Source organism: Hyla sarda, chromosome 5 (assembly GCF_029499605.1).
Source record: "Hyla sarda isolate aHylSar1 chromosome 5, aHylSar1.hap1, whole genome shotgun sequence".
NCBI lineage: Eukaryota > Metazoa > Chordata > Amphibia > Anura > Hylidae > Hyla > Hyla sarda.
In genome coordinates, this window is record NC_079193.1 from 357,552,358 (window position 1) to 357,578,417 (window position 26,060).

Consider the following 26,060-nt stretch of genomic DNA (forward strand, 5'->3'; position numbering starts at 1 on the left):
GTGAAGGAGACATCCGTGGCTTCCTCCGCCAGACGGGCAAGTAGTGATGAGGAGAGTGATGTGGGAGGCGGTGTTGCCAGCGTTCAGAGTCCTGAAGCAGACACTGTTGAGGAACCTGAGGAGGACATCAGTGACGTGCAGACACTTGTTGATGATGATGAAGACGATCGCAATTGGGAGCCGGGTGCAGAACGGGCTTCATCATCATCAGGAGAAGAGGGTTGCAGGTTGTCCGTGAGCCAGCAGCTAAGCCAGCAAGGCGGTAGCATGGTTGGCAGTCAGCATGGTGGCAGAAGTGGAAATTCTGAAGCCAAATGTTCCCGGGGGAGACCACCTGCTTCGCGGCTGCCTCCCTTCCAGGGAGGTAGTGGGACATGGGTTCCTGGAGACGGCGGTAGTAGCAGTCTAGTAGTGCGGACTGTTGGTGGGAAAATCAGCTACTCAGCGGTGTGGCAGTTTTTCATCGAGCATCCAGAGGAGGTTCCCATGCAAGATATGTCAGCAGAAGGTGAAGGGTGACCAGGGTCCCAATGTTGGCACCACGACCCTGCGTCAACATATGTTGCACCACCATAAAGCGGCCTGGGAGAACCGTGGCTCCGATGTGGGGTCAAGCCTGCTTCATCACCTAGTGGCACGCCACTCTATGTTTCAGCCAGCCAAGGCTCCACCACCTCAGCCGAAGAAAGCTGTGTGTCCTGCTCCTCCTACTTTGAGTCAGCCATTCCGCAAGCAATCCATCAGCGAAGTCATGTCCAATAGGCAACAGTATGCACCCACTCATCCAACGGCGCAGAAGCTGAATGTGCTCCTGTCCAAGTTCCTGGTGTTGGATTCTCTCCCTTTTCAAGTGGTGGACACTGCACCTTTCAGAGAACTGATGGCTTGTGCCGAGCCGAGGTTGAGAGTGCCAAGCCATCATTTCTTTGCAAAGAAGGCAGTACCAGCCATGCACAAATTTGTGGAAGAGAAGGTAGTCCAGTCCTTGAGCCTGTCGATGTGTACCAAAGTGCACGGCAGCGCCGACGTCTGGAGCTGTAACTATGGTCAGGGACAATACATGTCCTTTACGGCCCACTGGGTGAATGTGGTTCCTGCACAGCCACAATAGCAACTTGGACAGGTCACGCCGCTTCCTCCTCCACGCTCTCAGGCCGTTGGTCCTGTGACAGTGTGTGACTCCGCCTCCTCATCCTCCACCATGTCCCCAGCCTCCACTACACGGACAAGTCTCAGTGCCCCTTCAGCATACCATGTGTGCAGGGCACGGCGGTGTCACACAGGAAGTCACACAGGGGAGGAACTGCTAAAAGTCATTCATAAAGAAATCAGAGCATGGCTTACTCCATGAAAACTGGAAATGGGAACCATGGTGACCAACAACGGGAAGAACATCTTGTCTGCGCTGCGACAAGGAAGGCTGAGCGATGTGCCCTGCATGGCACACATGTCCAATCTGGTTGTCAAGCGGTTCCTGAAGTGTTCCCCCCATTTGCAAGACATTCTTACAATGGGAAGGAAGCTTTGCATGCACTTCAGCCACTCTTACACAGCAAAGCACATCTTCCTTAAGCTGCAGCGTCAGAACGGTATCCCACAACATAGTCTTATCTGTGATGTTGCCACATGTTGGAATTCCACCCTCCATATGTTGGACCAACTATACGAACAGAGAAAAGCCATCACCGATTTCTTGATGATCCAAGCGGATAGGGATACTCCCCTGTGCAACTTCAATGTCAACCAGTGGCAGCTCATACGTGACACCTGCCATTTGCTCAGGCCCTTTGATGAAGCCACATTATTAGTCAGTCGCCAGGATTACGTGATGAACAACGTCATTCCATTGCTTCATTTCCTACAACACGTGTTGGAAACAATGGCTGGTCGGGGCACTGGAGACATGGTGCCTACATCTCACGGTCACATGAGCCATGTGGGGGCTGAACTGGAGGAGGGGCACAGTGGAGCACAGTTTAGGTTTTGTGAAATGGGAGGTTTTTCTAATCATCTGACAGCAGAGGAGGAGCAGGAGCAGCCAGAGGAGCAAGAGGGTTATGAGGAAGGTGAGGCAGAGGACCCAGACAGACCGTGGCAGTATGCAGTGGAGATGGAGGCAGGGAGTCCCTCCGAGTCACTTGCACAAATGGCACGATACATGCCCAGTTGCTTGCGTAGTGACTGCCATTCGGCTGCAGGATAACTTCTGGCTCTCCACCTTATTGGACCCTCACTTCCAGAACAAAATGGGGGCTTTTTTTTACACCCACTGAGAGGGAGAACAAACTGACCTACTACAGAGACATCCTACGTAGTCAGTTGGCTGATGCCTATAGGCGCCATCGTCCATCCTCTTGCAGGTCTTACTGGGGGGGCCCTCTGCGCTCATCTTCCACTGCCATGGCTGCTGGGGAGGGGTGGGGTGGCAGGAGCACTACAGCTCCATCAGCAGCAGCCTGAGTCTACAGTCGTTGATGAGTAGCTTTCTTCACCCGCATAGTGAAGCAACTCATCAGCAGCAGGTAGACCTGGAGCAGGACCTGAACCAGCAGGTGGTGGCATACCTTGACATGCCCATGCCAACACACCTTGAAGATCCACTGGACTTCTGGGCAGCCAAACTTGATTTCTGGCCACAACTCGCAGAGTTTGCCCTGGAAAAGCTGTCCTGCCTGGCCAGTAGTGTGCCATCAGAGCGGGTGTTTAGTGTGGCGGGGGCCATTGTAACCCCAAGGAGAACTCATCTGTCCACGAAAAATGTGGAGAGACTGACCTTTGTGAAGATGATTCAGGCATAGATCAGCCAGGATTTCCAACCGCCAATGCCTGATGCATCAGAGTAGATTGACCATCGTGCCACACCAACACTTCACAAACATGGATAGTACAAAACAGATTTAAGGCGCTGCTCCCCAGTTACAAACATTTCTCCGCATCAGACCTTTTTTCATCCACCTTCGTCACAGGGTACTGGTATTGCCACCCACTGCACCACTCTGTCCCCAGGTCACTTTCAGGACTCCTGATGCTGCTGCCACCTCCAGGCTGTCTCATTCTGCCACATATGTTCTCCTCATGCTGCCATCACCTCCAGGCTGTGTCATTCAGCCACCAAATGTTCTCCTCATGCTGCCGCCTACTCCATGCTGTGTCATTCAGTCACTATATAGTCTCCTCTTGCTGCCGCCAACTCCAGGCTATGCCATTCATCCACTATACTTTCTCCTCATGCTGCTGCCACCTCCACACTGTGTCATTCATCCACTATATGGTCTCCTGATGCTGCCGCCAACTCCAGGCTGTGCCATTCAGCCACTATATGTTCTCCTCATTCTGCCGCCACCTCCACACTGTGTCATTCAGCCACTATATGGTCTCATGCTGCCACCAACTCCAGGCTGTGTCATTCAGCCACTATATGGTCTCCTCTTGCTGTTGCCAACTCCAGGCTGTGCTATTCAGCCACTATATGTTCTCCTCATGCTGCTGCCACCTCCACGCTGTGTCATTCAGCCACTATATGTTCTCCTCATGCTGCCGCCACCTCCACGCTGTCATTCAGCCACTATATGTTCTCCTCATGCTTCTGTCACCTCCACGCTGTGTCATTCAGCCACTATATGGTCTCCTCATGCTGCCACCAACTCCAGGCAGTGTCATTCAGCCACTATATGGTCTAATCATGCTTCTGCCACCTACAGGCAGTGTCATTCAGCCACTATGTGGCTTCATCATGCTGCCGCCACCTCCACTAGCACTAGCTACCATAAAACTTCAATTTAAAATGGGAAATTCATCTTTTAAGCTTCTGGATTGTGAAGCCTTATTGTCTCCTCATGCTGCCGCCACCTCCACACTGTGTCATTCAGCCACTATATGGTCTCCTCATGCTGTCGCCAACTCCAGGCTGTGTCATTCAGCCATTATATCGTCTCCTCTTCCTGTTGCCAACTCCAGGCTGTGCCATTCAGCCACTATATGGTCTCCTCATGCTTCCGCCACCTCCAGGCAGTGTCATTCAGCCACTATGTGGTCTCCTCATGCTGCCGCCAACTCCAGGCTGTGTCATTCAGCCATTATATGGTCTCCTCATGCTGCAACCACCTCCACGCTGTGTCATTCAGCCTCTATATGATCTCCTCATACTGCCGCCACCTCCAGGCTGTGTCATTCTGCCACTATATGGTCTCCTCTTGCTGCCGCCAACTACAGGCTGTGTCATTCAGCCACAATATGTTCTCCTCATGCTGTCGCCACCTCCACGCTGTCTCAATTCAGCCACTATATGTTCTCCACATGCTGCCGCCACCTCCACACTGTGTCATTCAGCCACTATATGGTCTCCTCATGCTGTCCCCAACTCCAGGCTGTGTCATTCAGCCACAATAGGGTCTCCTCATGCTGTCGCCAACTCCAGGCTGTGTCATTCAGCCACTATATCGTCTCCTCTTCCTGTTGCCAACTCCAGGCTGTGCCATTCAGCCACTATTTGGTCTCCTCATGCTTCCGCCACCTCCAGGCAGTGTCATTCAGCCACTATGTGGTCTCCTCATGCTGCCGCCAACTCCAGGCTGTGTCAATCAGCCACTATGTGGTCTCCTCATGCTGCCGCCAACTAAAGGCTGTGTCATTCAGCCACTATATGTTCTCCTCATGCTGCCGCCAACTACAGGCTGTGTCATTCAGCCACTATATGTTGTCCTCATTCTGCCGCCACCTCCACGCTGTGTCATTCAGCCACTATATGTTCTCCACATGCTGCCGCCACCTCAATGCTGTGTCCTTCAGCCACTATATGGTCTCCTCATGCTGCCACAAACTAAATTCATCTTTTAAGCTTCTGGATTGTGAAGCCCTATTGTCTCCTCATGCTGTCACCAACTCCCCACTGTGTCAGTCAGCCAGTATATTGTCTGCTCTTGCTGATGCCAACTCCAGGCTGTGCCATTCAGCCACTACATGGTCTCCTCATGCTGTCACCAGCTCCAGGCTGTGTCATTCAGCCACTATATGGTTTCCTCATGCTGCAGCCAACTACAGGCTGTGTCATTCAGCCACTATATGGTCTCCTCATGCTGCCTATACATTACTTAAACATTTTTAAGGTAGCACTAGCAACCATAAATCTTCAATTTAAAATTGAAAATTCATCTTTTAATCTTAGGGATTTTGAGGCCCTATGGTCTCCTCATGCTGCCGCCAACTCCAGGCTGTGTCATTTAGCCACTATATGGTCTCCTCATGTTGCTGGGACATTACCTAAACATTTTTATGGAAGCAATAGCTACCATAAATCTTCAATATAAATTTGAAAATTCATCTTTTAATCTTAGGGATTGTAAGGCCCTGCTGGAACATTACCTAAACATTTTTATGGTAGCACTAGCTACCATAAATCTTCAATTTAAATTTGAAAATTCATATTTTAATCTTAGGGATTGTGAGGCCCTATGGTCTCGTCATGCTGCCGTCAACTCCAGGCTGTGTAATTCTGCCACTATATGGTCTTCTCATGCTGCTGGGATATTACCTAAACATTGTTATGGTAGCACTAGCTACCATAAATATTCAATCTAAATGTGAAAATTCATCATTTAATCTTAGAGATTGTGAGGCCCTATGGTCTCCTCATGCTTCTGCCAACTCCAGGCTGTGTCATTCAGCCACTATATGGTCTCCTCATGCTGCTGGGACATTACCTAAAAAATTTTATGGGAGCACTAGCTACCATAAATCTTCAATTTAAATGAGAAAATTAATCTTTTAATCTTAGGGATTGTGAGGCCCTATGGTCTCCTCATGCTGCTGCCAACTTCAGGCTGTGTCATTCAGCCACTAAATGGTCTCTTCTTGCTGCCGCCAATTCCAGGCTGTGTCATTCTGTCAGATTATGGTCTCCTCTTGCTGCTGCCACCTCTAGGCTCTGTCATTGTGCTGCCATGTGATGGATTTGGTCTTTTGTAACCACATATTTTATTATTAAATCTTAGATAAAAATTTCAATTTAAATTTCAAAAAATCTATAGATCGATAATGAACCATAACTGATTAAATGAAACATTCACACTTTCACAGTCAGGGGGGAGCAGAAAGGTGGTATCTCGCCTGGCAGAGGACCACCAGCTCAATTTTAAGATACAAGTATGAGCTTTTTCATTGCAGCCACTTCTAGCCTTATGCGCCCACTTATCCAATGGCACAGAAGCTGAATGTGCTCCTGTCCAAGTTGCTGGTACTGTAGTCCCTCCCTTTTCAAGTTGACACTCAGAATATGGGGGTGCGCTGAGAGGAAGGGGCTGGAACAGGTGGTAGCTCACCTCGCGGTGGACCGCCAGCTCGATGCTCACCAGAATGGGTAGTCAAAAAATGTTAATAAATTTAAATTAAATAAAAATTACATAAAAAATCTGCCACATCCAGATGCTCTGCGGCAGTGATTCTAATAGCGATGCCTGTAATCTGCATGTCATACTGAATAACAGTATTATTTCACTAAAAAAGCACACTCCCTATGCGTGTTAGAACAAAGCAAAGTGTTCTACACCCCTATTGAGCCTCTCTGTAGGCCAGAAATAGACGTTTTTAATAGTGATTCACCATGAATAAATTCAGACCGAACCAAATTTTTTAGAAAATTTGGCAAATTGGCTGAATCGAATTTTTCAAAAAATTCGCTCATATCTAGCTGGCACCCTTGAAATTTTTCAAGAAAATGAAGTATTTCTCACAGAAAAGGATTGCAGTAACACATGTTTTGCTATGCACATGTTCATTCCCTTTGTTTGTATTGGAACTAAGCCAAAAAAGGGTGGAAAAAAGCAAATTGGACATAATCTCACACCAAACTCCAAAAATGGACCGGACAAAATTACTGGCACCCTTAAGTTAATATTTGGTTGTACACCCTTTGGAAGAAATAACTGAAATCAGTCGCTTCCTGTAACCATGAATAAGCTTCTTACACCTCTCAGCCGGAATTTTGGACCAGTCTTCCTTTGCAAACTGCTCCAGGTCTCTCTTATTGGAAGGCGCCTTTTCCCAACAGCAATTTTAAGATCTCTCCACAGGTGTTCAATGGGATTTAGATCTGGACTCATTGCTGCCACTTCAGAACTCTCCATCGCTTTGTTGCCATCCCTTTGACATATGTTTGGGGTCATTGTCCAGATGGGAGACCCAAGATCTCGGACGCAAACCCAGCTTTCTGACACTGGGCTGTACAGTGCGACCCAAAATCCGTTGGTAATCCTCAGATTTCATGACGCCTTGCACACATTCAGGGCACCCAGTGCCAGAGGCAGCAAAACAACCCAAAACATCATTGAACCTCCACCATATTTCACTGTAGGTACTATGTTCTTTTCTTTGTAGGCCTCATTCCGTTTTCGGTAAACAGTAGAATGATGTGCTTTACCAAAAAGCTCTATCTTGGTCTCATCTGTGCATCTTGGTCTCATCTGTGGCTTACTAAAGTTCATTTTGGCAAAATGTAGTCTTGCTTTTTTATGTCTGTGTCAGCAGTGGGGTCCTCCTGGGTCTCCTCCATAGTAGGGTCCTCCTGGGTTTCCTGCCATAGCGCTTCATTTCATTTAAATGTTGACGGATAGTTCACGCTGACACTGATGCACCCTGAGCCTGCAGGACAGCTTGAATATCTTTGGAACTTGTTTGGGGCTGCTTATCCACCATCCGGACTATACACCTTTCATCAACCTTACGTTCCACGGCCAGGGAGATTAGCTACAGTGCCATGGGTTGCAAACTTCTTGATAATGTTGCGCACTGTGGACAAAGGCAAATCTAGATCTCTGGAGATGGTCTTATAACCTTGAGATTGTTGATATTTTTCAGCAATTTTGGTTCTCAAGTCCTCAGGCAGTTCTCTTCTCCTCTTTCTGTTGTCCACGCTTTTTTTTTTTTTTTTTAAACATAATTCTTTACTAAGCAAATTCATATACATTAAACAATATTCCAACAAAAATTTAGACATTTTCTTTTTTTTCCCCTTTCCCACCCCTACCCAGCAACTCTACTTATTCCTAATGTCGTATGTTCTAAACACATGACACATAATGTCGTGAAATATATTGGGGAAATATTTAATATCAATATCCCCTGGGAACAAAGAATTTGTATATTAGGACTTGTCGAAATACTAGCTGTAGACAAAAATGTAAAAATTACGGCCGGGAGGTTGCTGTATATAGCTAAGAAACTAATAGCCCAGCAATGGAAAGATCCTAATCCTCCAACGCTAAATCAATTTACAAAGAAGGCAGATTATATAGCCCTAAGGGAAAAAGCAATCTATATAAAAAGGATTTGTGTTCAAAAATATGATATATTATGGAAAAAATGGATTGATAGAGAGTAATCTTCCTTTTTTTTTTTTCTCCTTTCTTTTTTTTTTTTTTCTTTTCTCCACTTTCTCCATCTGAGGTGCTACCAAGAGTGTGGGGGGGGGGGGGGGGATGAGGTAGAGGGTATGAGCAGGTCAAAATGTTGTAGTTTTGCAACAGCTGAAGGCACACTGGTTGTGAAACAGTGTGTCTCCAGCTGTTGCATAACTACAATCCCCAGCATCCCCAGCCAAAGTAGTATGCCTCCAGCTGTTGCATAACTACAACTCCCAACATGTACGGTCTATCAGTGCATGCTGGGAGTTATAGTTTTGCAACAGCTGAAGGCACACTGGTTGCAAAACACTCAGTTTGTTACCAAACTCGGTGTTTCACAACCAGTGTTCCTCCAGCTGTTGCAAAACTACAACTCCCAGCATGCACTGATAGACCGTACATGCTCGGAGTTGTAGTTTTGCAACAGCTGGATGTTCCCCCCTCCCCAATGTGAACGTACAGGGTACACTCACATGGGCGGAGGTTTACAGTAAGTATCCGGCTGCAAGTTTGAGCTGTGGCAAATTTTCTGCCGCAGCTCAAACTGCCAGCGAGAAACTACTGTGAACCCCTGCCCATGTGACTGTACCCTAAAAACACTACACTACACTAACACACAATAAAATAAAAAGTAAAAAAACACTACATATACATATACCCCTACACAGCCCCCCTCCCCAATAAAAATGAAAAACGTCTCCAACTGTTTCCAAAACGGAGCCTCCAGCTGTTGCAAAACAACTACTCCCAGTATTGCCAGACAGCCACTGACTGTCAAGGCATGCTGGGATTTTAACAACAGCTGGAGGCACCCTGTTTGGGAATCACTGGCGTAGAATACCCCTATGTCCACCCCTATGCAAATCCCTAATTCAGGCCTCAAATGCGCATGGCGCTCTCACTTTGGAGCCCTGTCGTATTTCAAGGCAACAGTTTAGGGTCACATATGGGGTATCGCCGTACTCGGGAGAAATTGTGTTACACATTTTGGGGGGTATTTACTGCTATTACCATTTTTAAAAATTTAAAATTTTTGGGAAACCAAGCATTTTAGGTAAAAAATATATATATATTTTTTTACATATGCAAAAGTCGCGAAACACCTGTGGTATATTAAGGTTCACATTACTCCTTGCTACTTTCCATGAGGGGTCTAGTTTCCAAAATGGTATGCCATGTGTTTTTTTTTTTTTTGCTGTTCTGGCACCATAGGGGCTTCCTAATGCGGCATGCCCCCAGAGCAAAATTTGCTTCCAAAACGCCAAATGTGACTCCTTCTCTTCTGAGACCTGTAGTGCGCCAGCAGAGCACTTTTCACCCCCATATGGGGTGTTTTCTGAATCGGGAGAAATTGGGCTTCAAATTTTGGGAGTTATTTTCTGCTATTACCCTTTTTAAAAATGTAAAAGTTTTGGGAAACCAAGCATTTTAGGTAAAAAAAAAAATTTTTCTTACATATGCAAAAGTCGTGAAACACCTGTGGGGTATTAAGGTTCACATTACCCCTTGTTACGTTCTCCGAGGGGTCTAGTTTCCAAAATGGTATGCCATGTGTTTTTTTTTTTGCTGTTCTGGCACCAAAGGGGCTTCCTAAAGGTGACATGCCCCCCAAAAACCATTTGTCGCTCCTTCCCTTCTGAGCCCTCTAATGCGCCCGCTGAACAATTAACATAGACATATGTGGTATGTGCTTACTCGAGAAAAATTGGGTTTCAAATACAAGTAAAAATTTTCTCCTTTTTACCACTTGCAAAAATTCAAAAATTTGGTCTACAAGAACATGTGAGTGTAAAAAATGAAGATTTTGAATTTTCTCCTTCACTGCTATTCCTGTGAAACACCTAAAGGGTTAAAACACTTACTGAATGTCATTTTGAATACTTTGGGGGGTGCAGTTATTTCTAAGATGAAGACTCTTCAAATCCACTTCAAAACTGAACTGATCCCTGAAAAAGAGTGAGTTTGAAAATTTTGTGAAAAATTTGAAAATTGCTGCTGAACTTTGAAGCCCTCTGGTGTCTTCCAAAAGTAAAAACTCATAAATTTTATGATGCAAACATAAAGTAGACATATTGTATATGTGAATCCCCAAAAAATTATTTTGAATATCCATTTTCCTTACAAGCAGAGTGCTTCAAAGTTAGATTTTTCACCAAGAAAGGATGCAATTTCCCACAAAAATTTACCACTATGTTAAAGTAGAATATGTCACGGAAAAACAATCTCGGAATCAGAATGATAACTAAAAGCATTCCAGAGTTATTAATGTTTAAAGTGACAGTGGTCAGAATTGCAAAAAACGTCCGAGTCCTTAAGGTGAAACGCTTCTGCCTATCCCTCCTGTACCGCGTCTATCTCAGCAACCAGAGGAGTTGAGTCGCTACCGGGTGGAACGACCTGGGGGTTACCTGCCGCAGCAAGACCATCCCGCTTTGCGGCAGGCTCTGGTGAAAACCAGTAATCTCTTAGACTCCGTTCCCCTGGTACGGCCCACGCCATCTCTCCTCTGGTCCAGTGGATCCACCTCCTGCCTTCTGACCGGACCGTGACAGTAATCTTGGATATATCATTACGTATCAACGAATTGTCCTGTTGTAAGTATCCAACCTGTGTGGAAAGACCATGTATAGCCATAAATATATCTCTCAAAGATGGTTCAGGCATTTGCAGATTCATTTCATTTACCTCCACCCTTCCTTCCATATATTCTTTATTATTGGCAATTTTTGTACCAGGGTTTTTAATATCACCAAGTTCTTCCACTAATTCTTCTTGGTCTGAGCCCCCTGAAGCTGAAGAATTGCCATTAGCTTCTATTAGCTCCCCATAATCCAGCATGGCAGCTTCTTGTGCCGCAAGGGCATTCACTCTTCTTTTCTTTGCTGCTGCCATATTCACCCCTGCTTGATTTTAAACAGGGATATTCTATGAAGCAGTCTATATGCCATTACCCCCACCAGCCCTATAAGTCCAGAGTCCTTCACAAAGCAATTCTCAGTCTCTTAAGTTTATATATATTGATACTGCAGTAGTTTATTATATAAGAAAGCAAAGCCAGACCTTGATGAGATATGCTGTAAAGTTTTTTGCTCCTCATCGCCACTCCTCGTGGTGCTCTATCAGCTGGCGGGGACCCGAGTAGCAGCAGCGTCTCGCGACCTCCGTATGTTCCGGGCTCACCGCAGGGAGGACTGGGAACAGCAGATCTTCGTGGCCCTGTACTGCTGCCCAGTGACTCAAAGCGCTGGCATCTCCTCCACAACGGAGCTCCGTCCCGCCTTCCTCACTGCTTGCTTCTCTCCAGGCTCCGGTCACGTGTCCTGGCGTCTCCGCTGCTCACCTCCCCTCAAGTTCCGGTCACGTGTACCAGCGTTCGCTGCGGTGTCCTTTTACAGCAGTCACGTGAGTACAGAGAGGCATAGGTCCTCGCAATAGTTTGGTGAACCTAATGTACTCAGTAAGTCCTTTGCCCCGTATCCAGTTCCAGCAGGGACACTAATTCCTGGGGTGACCAAGAGGCAATGTAACCGTAGAAGGGCTCATCTTAGCGGCTTAGACACACAAAAAGATTCGGTGGAGCAGGAGGGCTCCAGCTCACCACTACTCCCTCACGCTCCTCACAACTTCCGCATCAAGCTCCTCCCCCCATCAAGCTGTTGTCCATGCTTAGTGTGGCACACACAGACACACAATGCAAAGACTTGGTGAACTTTTTATCTGCTTTCAGGTGTGATTTTTATGTTGCCAACACCTGTTACTTGCCCCAGGTGAGTTTAAAGGAGCATCACAGGCTTGAAGCAATCTTATTTTTTCACAATTTTGAAAGGGTACCAATAATTTTGTCCAGCCCATTTTTGGAGTTTTCCAACTCATCAATCCCTTGCTTCTTTCTCTTACTACTTCTTCTTCTCTTTCATCCCTTCTTACTCCTTTCCATTCTTCTCTTCCTGCTCCCGCCTTCTCATCATATTTCTTCTCTCCTCTTCTTCCTTTTTCTTTCCTTCTCTGCCTGCTATTTCCTCCTTCCTTTTTCCGTTCTCTTCCTACTCCTTCTTTCTTTCACTCCCTATTCCTACCTAGCTCCCTCCCTTCTGCTCTTTCTATTTCTTCTTCCCTTTCACCCTTTTTTACTCCTTTCTTTTCATACTTCCTTTTTATCTACTTCCATTCTTCCTTTTCTTCCCACTCCTTTCTTTCTGCAAACATTTCATGTATCTTTCCATGTACGTGTCATGAATGGGGGGCAGGGAACAGGGAATAGTGAGCCATAACTGTCCCTACAACTTCCCGGCCTAAACAACGGATTGACAACTACGAGATGGGACCCTATACTGCGCTAAAGTGCATGGGCGTAAGAGTCAAACAAAACAAACTGAAAAAGTCAGGAACATAACGGGAAAACTACAAAGCTACAAACAGATATACCAGACAAACAGTTCAAAAGCCAGGATCAAGATAAACAGAAGATATCATAATAAGAACAAAACTGGATTTGAGGCTAAATATACAGCAGAAAAAACCTGGAGATGCAGGGGATGAACAGGTTAACTGAATGTCAGAACACTAAATGGGTCAGGAAATCAAGAGCACTGTTCACACTGCACTCCGAACAAGAGACACACTGGACACCCCACTCCAATCCTGGAGGGACATCAATACTAAAGCCAAATAGGCTCCTAGCTAGCGGGCACTCCCCATAGTGTGAACATGATACTAGCCTAGGAGGAAACCAAAATCTTAAATACAAGCAAACACGGGTACAGACACAAGACTAACTAATTTCTAGATAGACGGATTAGCACAAGGCTCAGAACAGGATTCTATCCTAGGAGATCCAGGATCAAACAAGGGTCAAAACAGAACTGACAAAATGCACAATGTGAATACGGACTCAGGAAACACAGAGCATATGCAGAACGAACAATACAAGAATACTAAAACCCCACAAAGTACTCAAACAAGGCAGGGTAAAATCTGAATATCAAACAGGACAGATAACCATGGTTTACACACAGACATAGTAAAATAATGAAACCTAGTTCTGAGTAACAGGTGTAATGACCAACCCAGAACAGCCCCTGAAGAGGCCTTATATACACTGCCAGTGCTGAAGGGCTGTAAAGTTAACTCTTCCCAAACCAGGGAGAATAAACACAGAAACTGTTCAGACAAGAACAATGTCTAAACAAGACCCAAAGCAGAAAAATGCTAAATATAGATAAACTGACATCACAGTACATCACCACACGGCAGGGTTTTCAAATAGGGCATAAATCCAAAGCTATTAACAGCACCAGCCAATAGGGTGAGCTTACTGCATAGAGATTTGTATAATTATAATGAAGAAGTTATTGGGAGCTGTGATACTATTCTAGCAGCAGCCTCAGACTATATAGAGCAGAACTGAAGTAGAGGAAGGGGATGATTTCTGGTTTTTGGGGCTAGGTCTCCGCCCCTGTAAATGTTCCAGTCTATTGCAGGTTTAATGATAAATACTTTGTGCATAAATCCTTGGGGTGGACGGAGGTCACATCACACATAGAATGACCCATACTGTATAATAGGAAGATGTGATCTCAGTGACTATGAACAATACGTGGGAAATGTCAGTCACAGGTGAACTATGTTATTACAAACAGGACACAAAGGGAATGATCGATTGCAGCTGTCATGGAGACTGTCACAAAGTACAGCCCGTTGCCTGGTACTGTCTGTTTGTTCAGCCTGATAAGAGTCATATAGTCCTTTAACTATCAGATATAGTAATCCAGTCCTATCGGACCACTCCTCAGTCCACAAATAAACTGTCTGTCCTCTGTGCCATGCCTTCAACCAAGGAGAACACAGATATTAAATATATTAAACAAAATTACTCTTATAATTAAAAATGTTACTTATACTTCTATATTCTATCAAAATGTAATGTTATGTAATATATTTAAAGGAGTTATCCAGTCTAAAAAAAAAATGTATCCGCAGGACCGCTGGGACCCCTACCTGCCCTGCGTCCCGACTCTCCGAATGAATGAAGTGTGCCGATCAAGGAACTCTCCATCCATGTATCTCTATAGGAGAGCCGGAGATACAGCACTCGTGTATCTCTGTCTCACCCATAGAGATGCATGGAGGGGCGAGTCAGTCACCAATTCGTGCTGTGGCCGGCACACCTTATTCATGTGGAGAGCCGAGACGCCGGGCAGGAGATTGGTGGGGGTCCCAGTTGCCCTGCGGTTACGGGATACGTTTCTTTAAACTGGATAACTCCTTTAAAAGGCTCCTAGGACACTTTGGAGAAATGGCCGTACCACTGTTTCCAGGACCAAATCAATGTAACTTTGAGGTGTTATTTCACCTGGAATGAAGACTAGAGGGGTCTGACTACCATACAACATGCCCACCCACTTCATAATCCAGGAAGTAGTACCTTTGCGTGAAGTCCTCCCTTCAGCATTGAAAAAGTAACACCAAGAGGGACAAACCGTAATGATATGGTGAAGACCAAGACGGCAAAGGAGGCTGGAATATCCTCTTCAACTATGAGTCCGGCTTTTGTCTCGGAGGCAGTGATAGCCAGAGATTGGTTTGGAGACCACGTGGGCAACAACATGAAGAGACCTTCACAATGGATTGTCAAACTGTTCTTACTCCAAGATTCTGGTGCGGAGTGGCATGATGTATGGTAGCTGGACCTCTTTTGTCTTTATTCCAGGTGCACTTACAGCTTTGCATTACATTGAGTTGGTCATTGTACAACCAGTGGTACAGCCATTTCTCCAAAGTAACCCAGAAGCTGTTTTCTAACACAACACCAGACCAGACCACCTGTCGCTTGTGTTACTGTGAGCCGCCTGTGAGTCCTAAACCTCTTACCATGGCCTGTGTGTATTTCTGTGTGTGGCGTTTATGCTGGATACTGAGTTTATCGAGATGCTTTAAATGTTCTGTTTCTGTTTTTTTATAATTTGCATATCACTAAGATGTCTATCGATCCTGTGATTTCCATAATTCTGTGACTTTTCCTTCTTGTTGTTGAAATTTCAATATTCATAGGTGCATAGATGTGTGTTTGTGTATATGCCCTTACCTGATAGTGATGCATGCTTTCTGTCATAGCTATGAATAAGTGAGGCCTCGTGCATGTCTGTATGGCAGGAAACAAGAGATTTGAGTTGCACTTTATTATATTGGCAGCCATTTTTGTTTATTGCTCTGATGTCAAACTTCCAGTGTACAGTGATGTGTTATTATTAGATTACTTTCACCTTAAAGGGATACTCCGGCCATGGACATCTTATCACCTATCCTAAAGGACCCCCACGGTCTCGGCTGCGGCACCCCAGACATCCGGTGCACGGAGTGAGCTTCGCTCCATGCCGGATGACTGGCGATGCGGGGTGGAGGCTCGTGATGTCTCGGCCATGCCCTGCTCGTGATGTCACGGCCACGCCCCATCCCATAGACTTGCCTTGAGGGGGCGTGGCCGTGACGAGCACCGGGTGCAGCAGGGAGATTGCCGGAGTCCCACCTTTGGATAATGGATAAGATGTCTAGGGGAGTACCCCTTTAATGGTAAAGTATTTGCAGTTTCCTTTCTGTTTAGCAAGGTTCCAGAACTTGCTACTAGTGTCTATGTAAAGTCATACTTATTGGTGGATAAGGTGTCCCTTGCTCTGCTTATCAGTTGTCATCATGGTACTGGGGAAGGTTCCTCCTGGGACGTGATCAGACCCTGCGGGTGCTAGTTTGCACATCTTTTCCTGAAGGGAGGTCTAAAACTTGTTAGTAAAGAAGGTTGTGGAAACAAAAGTGAGACTGCCGGATCTTGAGAGAAGGCCTGTGCGGTACCGGTGGTTGTGAGCACACTGGTGTTACCTGCCCCTGTGGCCTTTGCCGTTATCTAACACGTTCCCTCCATTCAGCATCACGTGGATTCATTTATGTAGTAGAGAGGTTTTGTATTAAACGATTTCAGTAATGAGTCACAAATAGTTAAAAATAATTAAAGGGGTACTCCGCTGCCCCAGCGTTGGGAACATTTTGTTCTGAACGCTTGAAGTGGGCGACGGGGGTCGTGACAACACAGTCACGCCCCTTGTGTCATCACACCACGCCCCCTCAATGCAAGTCTATGGGAGGGTCACGCCCTCCCATAGACTTGCATTGGGGGGGCGTGGCATGACATCACGAGGGGGCATGGCTGTGACATCACCAACCCCAGCTGCCCGCACCGAGTGTTCTAAAAGAACGCCGGGTGCTGAACAGAGATCGCGGGGGTCCCAGCTGCAGGACCCCCGCGATCAGACATCTTATCCCTTATCCTTTAGATGGGGGATAAGATGTCTAGGGGCGGAGTACCACTTTAATACAATTGATATGTGAGATCCAATGTCTTTTAGAAATCCCTATGACCTACCCTTGTCTACACAGGTAATTTACTATCTAAAAAAATTAACATATGCAAAGTGTTAAATGTAAATGTTACTACAAAACATAGTTAATCAGACATAATTATCGTGGTGGGAGCATGGACTAAGTGCTTAAAGGGGTATTCCGATATCAAAAAATTGTATTGAAAAAAAAAAACATCAGCCCAAGATATATAACTTACTGTATGTCATATAGTGTTATCACAAATTGTACTGGCTTCTTCATGTTTCTGCATATTTCACCCCTGACAGGCAGTTGTGTAGTCCTCTCCATGTGAGTGTGTTCTTCTCTCAACAGCTCCCTGACTCCTTCCTTTCTCTCGAGCTGAATTTTGTCTCCAACATGGCCGATCCTTCTCTCCCCCAGCATCCTCTTTCAAGGAGAAGTGGGAGGCTTCCATACACATAAATCAGGGTTAATATAACTATTCAACTCATTACCTTAGACTTCATCTAATGTGAATCACCAGCTTTAGATATGAGACAAAAGGAATTTTAAAGGGGTACTCTGCCCCTAGATATCTTATCCCCTATCCAAAGGATAGGGGATAAGATGTCTGATCATGGATGTCCCACCGCTGGGCCCCCCCGCGATCTTGGCTGCTTCACCCAGCGTTCATTTAGAGTGTCGGGCGCAGCACCGGAGGCTCTTGAGGTCACGGTCGCGCCCCCTCAATGCAAGTCTATGGGAGGGGGCGTGACGGACGTCATGCCCCCTCCCATAGACTTGCATTGAGGGGGCGTGACCATGATGTCACGAGCGGGGTGTGACCGTGACGTCCCAAGCCTCCGTCCCGCATCATCAGTCATCCGGCACGGTGCAAAGTTCGCTCCCTGCACCGCATGTGTGGTACCTGGGAGAGGGTAATGGTGTCTGGGGTGTTGCGGTGATAGTGTAGGGTATATTGGTATTAACCCTCAATTGTCGTGACGCCAGGGTGAAGTTTCCTCAATGTAATAATCCTACCGCCAACCATACCACAAACGGCAGGGAGAAATAACGGAATGTCCACAGCAGATTTTATGTAGTAAACTTGAAGTAACTTTACTGCATATTTGATACAACGGCATGGAACATAACAATCTTTGCGAGAGAGGACCGCGGTACAGGTTCCTCACAGGTTTGCTGGGACTCCGGGATCAATGAGCTTTGGTACTAGCCACTGTGCTACTATTTTTAGGAGATTTGAGTTTCTAGTAGTCACACAGAATTTGTAGGATTGAGCCTTGAGTAACTCACGGTTTTGTGGCTGCTGGACTTTAGGCTTGAGGCCTAGCTTGATTTGAGATTTGTGCTGAGATGTGCTTGGCTTTGTAGTGCAGGAACAAGAGAGGGACTGAGAGAGCGAATTTAGTGGCAGCAGCCCCTTATATATTAAGGGGGTGGGACAAAGCTCATTGGTCAGCAGACCTGTAAATCCTGACCCAGTGAACTCTGGGTATCACATGATCTAAAGGTCCTTAAACCATAGTACAATTTAATGAAAGGCACGTGACCTCTAAGGTCCTATACAGAGGTATTCCTATATAACATATTAAATATATAATATAAATACATTAAATACCATTTATATTAGGGCGACTAGGGATTAGTCCTACAGGAGAGCCCTATTGACATGGAGGGACTCTGGCTGAGGGGACTTTAGACAAAGGGACAGGACCAGGTCCTGTATCGGGACACCGCACATGTCTGGGGTGCCGCAGCCTAAATCATGGGAGTCCCCAGAAGCAGGACCCCCGCAATCAGACATCTTATCCCCTATCCAAAGATGTCTAGGGGTGGAGTACCCCTTTAAGTATCATAAATAATAGACATAAGATAAGGTGAGGTGAAGATCCTATGATGCCCTGTAAGGTGATGCAGATCCATTATCTAGATCAGTGGTCCCCAAACTGTGGTCCTCCAGATGTTGCAAAACTACAATTCCCAGCATGCCTGGACAGCCTACGGCTGTCCAGGCATGCTGGGAATTGTAGTTTTGCAACATCTGGAGGGCCACAGTTTGGGGACCACTGATCTAGATTATACATTATGTTATAGAGTAGAGGAGTAAGGGTCGATTATTGTGGAGAATTCCCCTGCCTTAGGTCATGGCCATGTGAGACATTCCTGGAGGAGATACCTGCGATAGCGAACCCTTTCACGCATATGATAGAAACTCCTTTCCTTTCAGATATTTACAGTGAAGGTTCCTCCTTATGTATCTTTAAATAGGAACAGCACAGTTAGCAATGCTACGCTGTTTACGTGACTCCCATTAACCTCTATAGGAGTTATGGCTGTTTTTGGCTTCCCGACTACCTCCTGTCACTGAAAGCAGACTGGAAAAGGCAAAGGTGGCCTTGTTTTCGAGATAGGTGTGGGTCTCTGAGCTGTTACACGCATCCTGTGGATGCTGAATTGGGAATACCCCTTTAAGTCTACAAGAAATGTGGTGAAATTTCAGCATTAAAGTTTGCTGAATGCTGAATACAGCTCTGAAGTATAACACAGGCTTTAAGTCAAGATCAGCAAGTAATGGAATGTACATGGATATAACATGGATAAGTACAGCTCTGGAGTATAATACTGGATATAACTCAGGATCAGTACAGGATAAGTAATGTAATGTATGTACACAGTGACCCCACCAGCAGAATAGTGAGTACAGCTCTGGAGTATAATACTGGATATAACTCAGGATCAGTACAGGATAAGTAATGTAATGTATGTACACAGTGACTTCACCAGCAGAATAGTGAGTGCAGCTCTGGGGTATAATACAGGATATAACTCAGGATCAGTACAGGATAAGTAATGTAGTGTATGTACACAGTGACCTCACCAGCAGAATAGTGAGTACAGCTCTGGAGAGAGGTTGGGTGTGTCTGAGCTCCTGTGACTTCCAGAGACTTCCAGTGAAGCAGCGTTTTCATCCGCCCCTACCCAGGTGTGTGGCAGGCGCCTGGGTAGGTTTTTCCTGCTATGGACCCCAGAATTCCATCATCCACTCCCCGTTTATGGCCGGCTGGGAGTGTGAGGGAGCATGCGACGGCCAGTAGCCAGGATGGGGTGAGGCGTTCAGCCAGGACCCACAACATCCCCCCCCCTCCCCCATCCCCTGCTGGAAGCTGCAAAGCTTCCAGCAAAAGTGTCTCCAGGCAAAGGAGTGCAGGAAAGGCTAAGGTGTCTGGTTCCTCTGAACCCCAGCAATGGGGAGTAAAGGGGCCCAGAGAATCCCTGGCTACCTTCGGATCCAGAATCCAGGCTAAGATGGCAGAATATGAGCAACTCGGCAAACAGCTCAGAGGCCTGAGGGAAGAGCTGAAGCTTGTGTCTTACCAGGCAGATACAGCAGCCAAGACCAAGAGAGCAGCATTCACTGCAAAGGTGAGATCATTAAAGAAAGAGGTGGAGGATCTGGTGCAGCTGAGGTCGGACATTGTGGCTGGAGCTGGATTCCTCGGTGAGAAGCTGATCAATAAGGAAAGGTTCTCCAAAATGCGTGCCTCCAGAGGTTCAGAAAAACAGCATGATGACTGCCAGAGCGAGGAGGAGGAGATGGAGGAAGGTGATGGAGGTGAGGAGGGCAATGTGAGTGGGGGGGATATGGACATGGGTTCTGTTGGTGCCACCAATGTTGCCCCTGACCCCCCACTTACCCTGAGTGAGGACTACATAATGGCAGCTCAGGTGGCCTTACCTCCCTCCAGCGAGGATGAGGACGGTGATGGCAGTGACTGTGGTGAAGGCAGCGGCTTGGCGGATGGGGGTCTCCTGCGGGCGATTGTGATGCAGGAGTCCCCCACCCGTCTGGAAAATTTTTCTTTTGGAGAAGATCTGGGCCCAGAGGAGAAGAGGAGGAATAAAAAAAAGGGCAAGAAGAGGAAAAAAACTGAAGGGCAGATAAAGTTTGTGTTTTCTCCCCTCCAGCAGTCTGGGCTGGCTGAGAAGTCAGTTCAGGGTGCTGGGTCCCCCAATCTGCCAGACCCCGTTTCTGTAGTGGAGCGGGGCCAGCATGGGGGATACAGTAGTGCACCCAAAATGTCCGCGGGTGCTATAGAAAATAAAGGGCACCCTCCTGTGAGGGGGGAGGGTGTCCAGGCACCAGAAAATGGCGGCAGTTTCTCCCGTTCAGGGGGCGGTCCCCGGGTTGAAGTGAGCGGTACAAGTCCTGGCGCTGCAGGGCACTCCCCTGTGAGGGGGGGGAGTGTCCGGGCACCAGACCTTGGTGGTTCAGGGGGCGGTCCCCTATGTGCGGTTGGTACCGTTTCTGGCGCTGCGGGGCACTCACCTGTAAAGGGGGAGGTTCCCTGCACGTCAGCTGCAGTAGGCGGGGCAGGAGTGCGTCCGGAGGGACAGCTCCTGCCAAAATCCATAACTTCGTGTGAGGGGGCGGTGCCATCCATATCAGAGGCGGAGCCTGTGTCTGCACCCCAGAAGACTGGAAATGCAACCTTAGTCCTGAAACCGGCGACCCTTATACATAATGCAATAGACCCAGCCAGCCCAGCCTGTAATATACAGAGTGTAGGCAAGAGTGAAAGTGAGAGCAAAAATGTGTGGAAAAATGGTAATGTCCAGAGTGTGAGTTATGGTAGTGCGCATGGGAGGAGTTGTAGTAGCAGTGTGGATGAGGGGTGTGCAAGTGGGGTGCAAGAGAGGGGTGCAAGGGGAGTGCAAGAGAGGGGTGCAAGGGGAGTGCAAGAGAGGGGTGCAAGTGGAGTGCAAGAGAGGGGTGCAAGTGGAGTGCAAGAGAGGGGTGCAAGTGGAGTGCAAGAGAGGGGTACAAGTGGAGTGCAAGAGAGGGGTACAAGTGGAGTGCAAGAGAGGGGTACAAGTGGAGTGCAAGAGAGGGGTGTAAGTGGAGTGCAAGAGAGGGGTGCAAGTGGAATGCAGGTGAGGAGTGGTAGTGGAATGCCAGAGAGAGGTTTGACTGACACCTCAGCTAAGAACAAGGGTCCTGGTTTGGGATCTGGGTCAGGTCCTGGTTCGACTGCCCCCCCGGTAGTGGCTGCTTCTCCCAGAAGCTATGCCAGAGTCACTGCCGGGGGATCAGGGGGATCCCCATCTCCATCTGGCTCTGGGGGTCACTTGCAACAGCGCCTCCTGGAGGCTCTACGTAGGGGAGACAGGTCAATCCATGTAGAGGGGAGGGGTGAGGTTGACCTGTCTTTTTGGATAGAAAGACACGGCTTAGGCGCCTTCCGAGAACAAAACGGGGAGGTGGTCTGGTCCCTCCCGACATCCGGGCAGGAAAGTGGCCGTAGGAATGTGGTCCGTTTAGTGTGGAGGGGCGAAGATGCATGTCCGCCTCGGGGTAAGGTGGTTGAGCTCCTCCTCCGGATGGAATTCAGGGCAAGTGACATCTTTGCCCTGATCCACCCCTACGGTACTTCCGAATTTGACATCAGCTTCGTTCGGCCGGAGGGTTTGGAACTCTTCTGGTCGAACTATGAGGTGGTGAAGAGTGAGCCCGGCTGGCGGGATTTCGCCGTAAAGGCGATATCCCGTCAGAATCTGGCCAAGAAAGTGACCGTATTGACACGTAACGAGTCACTATCTTGCTATGACATCATGACCTGGCTCAGCCGATATGGGGATGTGACGGACATGCCAAAAAAGAACTATGACGAACATGGGATCTGGTCTGGGGCCTGGACGTTTTCCGTCAAACTGAAGCGTTCGGGGAGCACTGTTGCCCACATCCCATCAGCTGCTTTTCTTGGGAGAGACAGAATCCAAGTTTTCTACCAGGGGCAGCCCAAGGTCTGTCACAGATGTGGCAGCCCCACCCACTTTAGCGCAGCTTGTACCGTGCAGGTCTGTGCACTGTGCGGTGGGGTAGGTCATCTTGCCGCATCCTGTAGGCAGATCCGGTGTCATCTGTGTGGTGTCTTAGGACACCCTTTCAGCCGTTGTCCTAGCGCTTTTGCCCGGGCAACTGTCACCTTGGCTGGGGAGAGCAGTAATGTTGCCTCAGCTGGGGAGGGCACGAGTGCGGGTGAAGGTGCAACAGGGTCAGTGAAGAGGAAAAGTCCCGCCAAGCTGAGGCGGGAGGCTAATCGCAGAAGGAGCAGGGAACTGGAGAGTTCCCATGTGGCAGGGGTAGCTTCTGACCCTGCTCCAGAGGTTAGTCCTGAAACTGCTGAGGCCCTGGAGGAAAATGTGCTGGAGGAGGAAGCGAGGAGAATCTGTGGAGAAGAGGGCAGCAAGGCCGATCTTTCCGATTCCTCCCACTTTGAAAGTGTGGATGAGGAGGGTGAAGAGCGGCCAAAAAAGAAGGGCAATAAAAGGGGAAAGAAGAGGTCGGAGCCCTCTAGTCCCCGTGCTACGGACCAGGTCCCAAGCGGAAGCCTACCTGCCCCCCCTCTGATTGATCTGTCTAACCGGTTCTCTGTCCTTGATGACATCTCCTCCCCCTCTTTGGAGGGGGTGGTCGAGGATGGGGTACCTGAAGTGGGGGAGCCTCCGGGGGGAACTGGGCCCTGTCCTGATGGGGCAATTTCCTCAGGGGATGGGGCCAAACCAGAGCCAGACGGAGATGGGGATTCAAAAATGGACCAATCAGAGTCTAAAAAAAGGCTAAAAGAGAAAGAAGCCTCCTCGTCTGGGGATGAGGGGGTAAAAAAAAGACAGAAATGAGGGGGTTAGGGCCGTCTAACTCAATCACCCATGATGGCGGCACTCACCCCATTGACGCTGGCATCTATTAACTGTGCCAGTATAAAGTCTGATACGGCTAGATTCGCAGCCTTTGATTTTCTCGGCCGTGTTGAAGCCGATATTTTGTATCTGCAGGAGACCAGGTTGTCAGATCTAGCCTCCCTGGTAAAAGCCAGGAGGGAGTGGAGGCGTGGCCCCTCCCACTGGTCTCTTGCGGCTGAGCCGTATAGTGGGGTGGCGGTCCTTTTTACCGCTCCGGTTGAATGCAGACGGGTTATTGAGTTAGAAATGGGGAGGTGCCTGATCTTAGATGTCCTCATGAAGGGACAGGAGCTCCGGCTCATTAACATCTACGCCCCACAAACCAAGTGGGGCCGCAAAGATCTCTTTATGAGGATCAAGCCCTTCCTTTTTACTAGCCGGCAAGTGATCTTTGGAGGGGACTTCAATACTGTCACAAGGTCCCAAGATAGGAGAGGTTCCAATGGTCCGCTGGCTTACGATAGCATAGCTCTCAATAATATAGTTAGGGAAGCTCGCCTAGAGGACGCCCACATCCGGAGCCCCTCAGGCCACGCGGGTTTCACCTATCATCGAGGTAGCTGCAGGTCTAGGATAGACAGGTTTTATTTAAAGGAGGAAGCCGTCTCTTCCGCAGTGTCCGTGGTTGAGGTGGAGTTCTCCGATCACTGTATGATTTTGTTTTCCTTGAATGTTTCAGAGACCCCCCGGATGGGTAAAGGTTATTGGAAGCTGAATTCGTCCCTCCTGGAGGAAGTGGAGATAAGACAGTCCTTTGAGGATTTTCTTCAGAGTCAGGTACCTTTACTGGACCTTTGTAGTAGTAAGTCAGAGTGGTGGGAGATATTCAAGAAGCGGGTTGCGGGGTTCTTCCGCCAGCTCTCGAGCCTCAGGTCCCTGAACAGGTATCGCTTGTATCAGGGTCTGAGGAGGAAACTCGAGCTTCTCGTCTCGACTGGAGGTACCCGGGAGGATATCTCCAGAGTGAAGTCCTTGTTGATGAGGTGTCAGTATGATAGGCACGCATCTTTGGTTTTTGAGAGGGATTACGGGAAGTACCGCTCGCCCGACCCTTACAGAAACTGCAAGATGTCAGTGAGTAGTAAAATCATCTCAGGACTGATTGATAGTACGGGATCTCTGAATCGGTCCAGATCAGGGATCCTGGAGGTCGTCAGATCCTTCTACTTGCACCTCTTGGGGAGGAAGGATCTAGATCGGGACAAGATGTCGGCTTTCCTGGCTGAAACCATTCCTGAGCCAGGGGTAGACCCCTCTCTTGGCGTTTTGGCAGAAGAGATTAAGGAAGAGGAAGTGAGACTGGCGATCGAGGGGCTTGCCCCCAAGAAGTCGCCAGGTCCGGATGGCTTAACATCCGAGTGGTACAAGACCTTTAAGGAGTCTTTAGCTCCCCTCTTGACTGTGGTATTCAATGAGTGTCTCTCCTCGGGCACTCTGCCTAGGTCAATGAGGAGGTCAGCCCTGATTCTTCTCTCAAAGGGTAAAGATCCTAGCCGGATTGAGAATTGGAGGCCCATAGCTCTTCTCAATACGGACAGGAAGCTTCTGGCCAAGATACTGTTTAATCGGTTGGTGGATTTTGCACCCCGACTCCTTTCGGGGGCCCAGCACTGCTCTGTTCCAGGCCGAAGCACGTTAAGTGCTGTCCTCAGTGTCAGGGAGGCAGTGGAGCGGAGCAGTGCAGGTCTCTGGAAGGGGTACTTACTGTCCTTGGATCAGGCAAAAGCATTTGATCGGGTGAACCATGACTACCTCTGGTCCGTCCTTCTAAGATATGGCTTACCGAGTACTTTTGTTAATTGGCTCAAGATCTTGTATGCAGGGGCAGAGAGTTTCCCGCTGGTGAACGGTTGGTCTGGCCGCTCTTTTGAGGTTGGGTCCGGAGTCCGTCAGGGTTGTCCTTTGAGCCCGCTGTTATACGTGTTCGCAATCGATCCCTTCGTCCGGAGGGTAGATTGTGGACCGTTGGCGGGAGTCGGGATGAGTCTGGCGGAGCCGGATGTCGCCCAGAGAGTGGTGGCGTACGCTGATGATGTCACCATTTTCGTCTCCTCGAGGGGGGAGGTCGATGTGGTGATGTCAGAGGTGGACCGCTACTCGGAGGCTTCCGGGTCTAAGATCAACCGGGATAAGTGTGAAAGTCTCTGGCTGGGAGGGGGGGATCCCACATTTGATCTCCCGGACACCCTTCCGGGGCCCCAAGAATCAGCAAAAGTTTTGGGCATCACATTCGGCCAGGATGATTATCCCACCAAAAACTGGGATGGTAAGCTCCAGGATGCCACTCAGAAGGTGAACCAGTGGAAGGGTTGGTCTATGATCCTCAGGGAAAGGGTACACCTGATCAAATCGTACCTGCTCCCCTTGTTTATCTACCTGGGCAGCGTATGTATCTTGCCAGAGGCTTACTACACTAGGGTCTACAGCCTGTTTTTCCAACTGTTATGGGGGAACAGGATGAACCTAGTCAAGAGGGAGGTTACGTACCGCACGAGGAGACTAGGGGGTTTATCTATGGTAAACCCTGTGGTGTTCTTAACAAACACCTTC

The 26,060-nt window shown here is 48.0% G+C and overlaps 1 protein-coding gene across 4 annotated transcripts in view; it reads left to right on the forward strand.

The window, feature by feature from the left end:
• ANXA13 (annexin A13) overlaps positions 1-26,060 on the forward strand; it is a 119,791-nt gene that overhangs the window by 12,068 nt on the left and 81,663 nt on the right. The window contains exon 1 of one of the 4 annotated variants that reach the window (XM_056522702.1): positions 20,362-20,382. The exons of the other annotated variants lie outside the window; for them this stretch is intronic. Coding sequence (XP_056378677.1) covers positions 20,377-20,382 — 6 coding nt within the window. The 5' untranslated portion in view covers positions 20,362-20,376. Of the gene's footprint in view, positions 1-20,361; positions 20,383-26,060 lie in introns of those variants that run through there. 4 annotated transcript variants of the gene reach the window in all.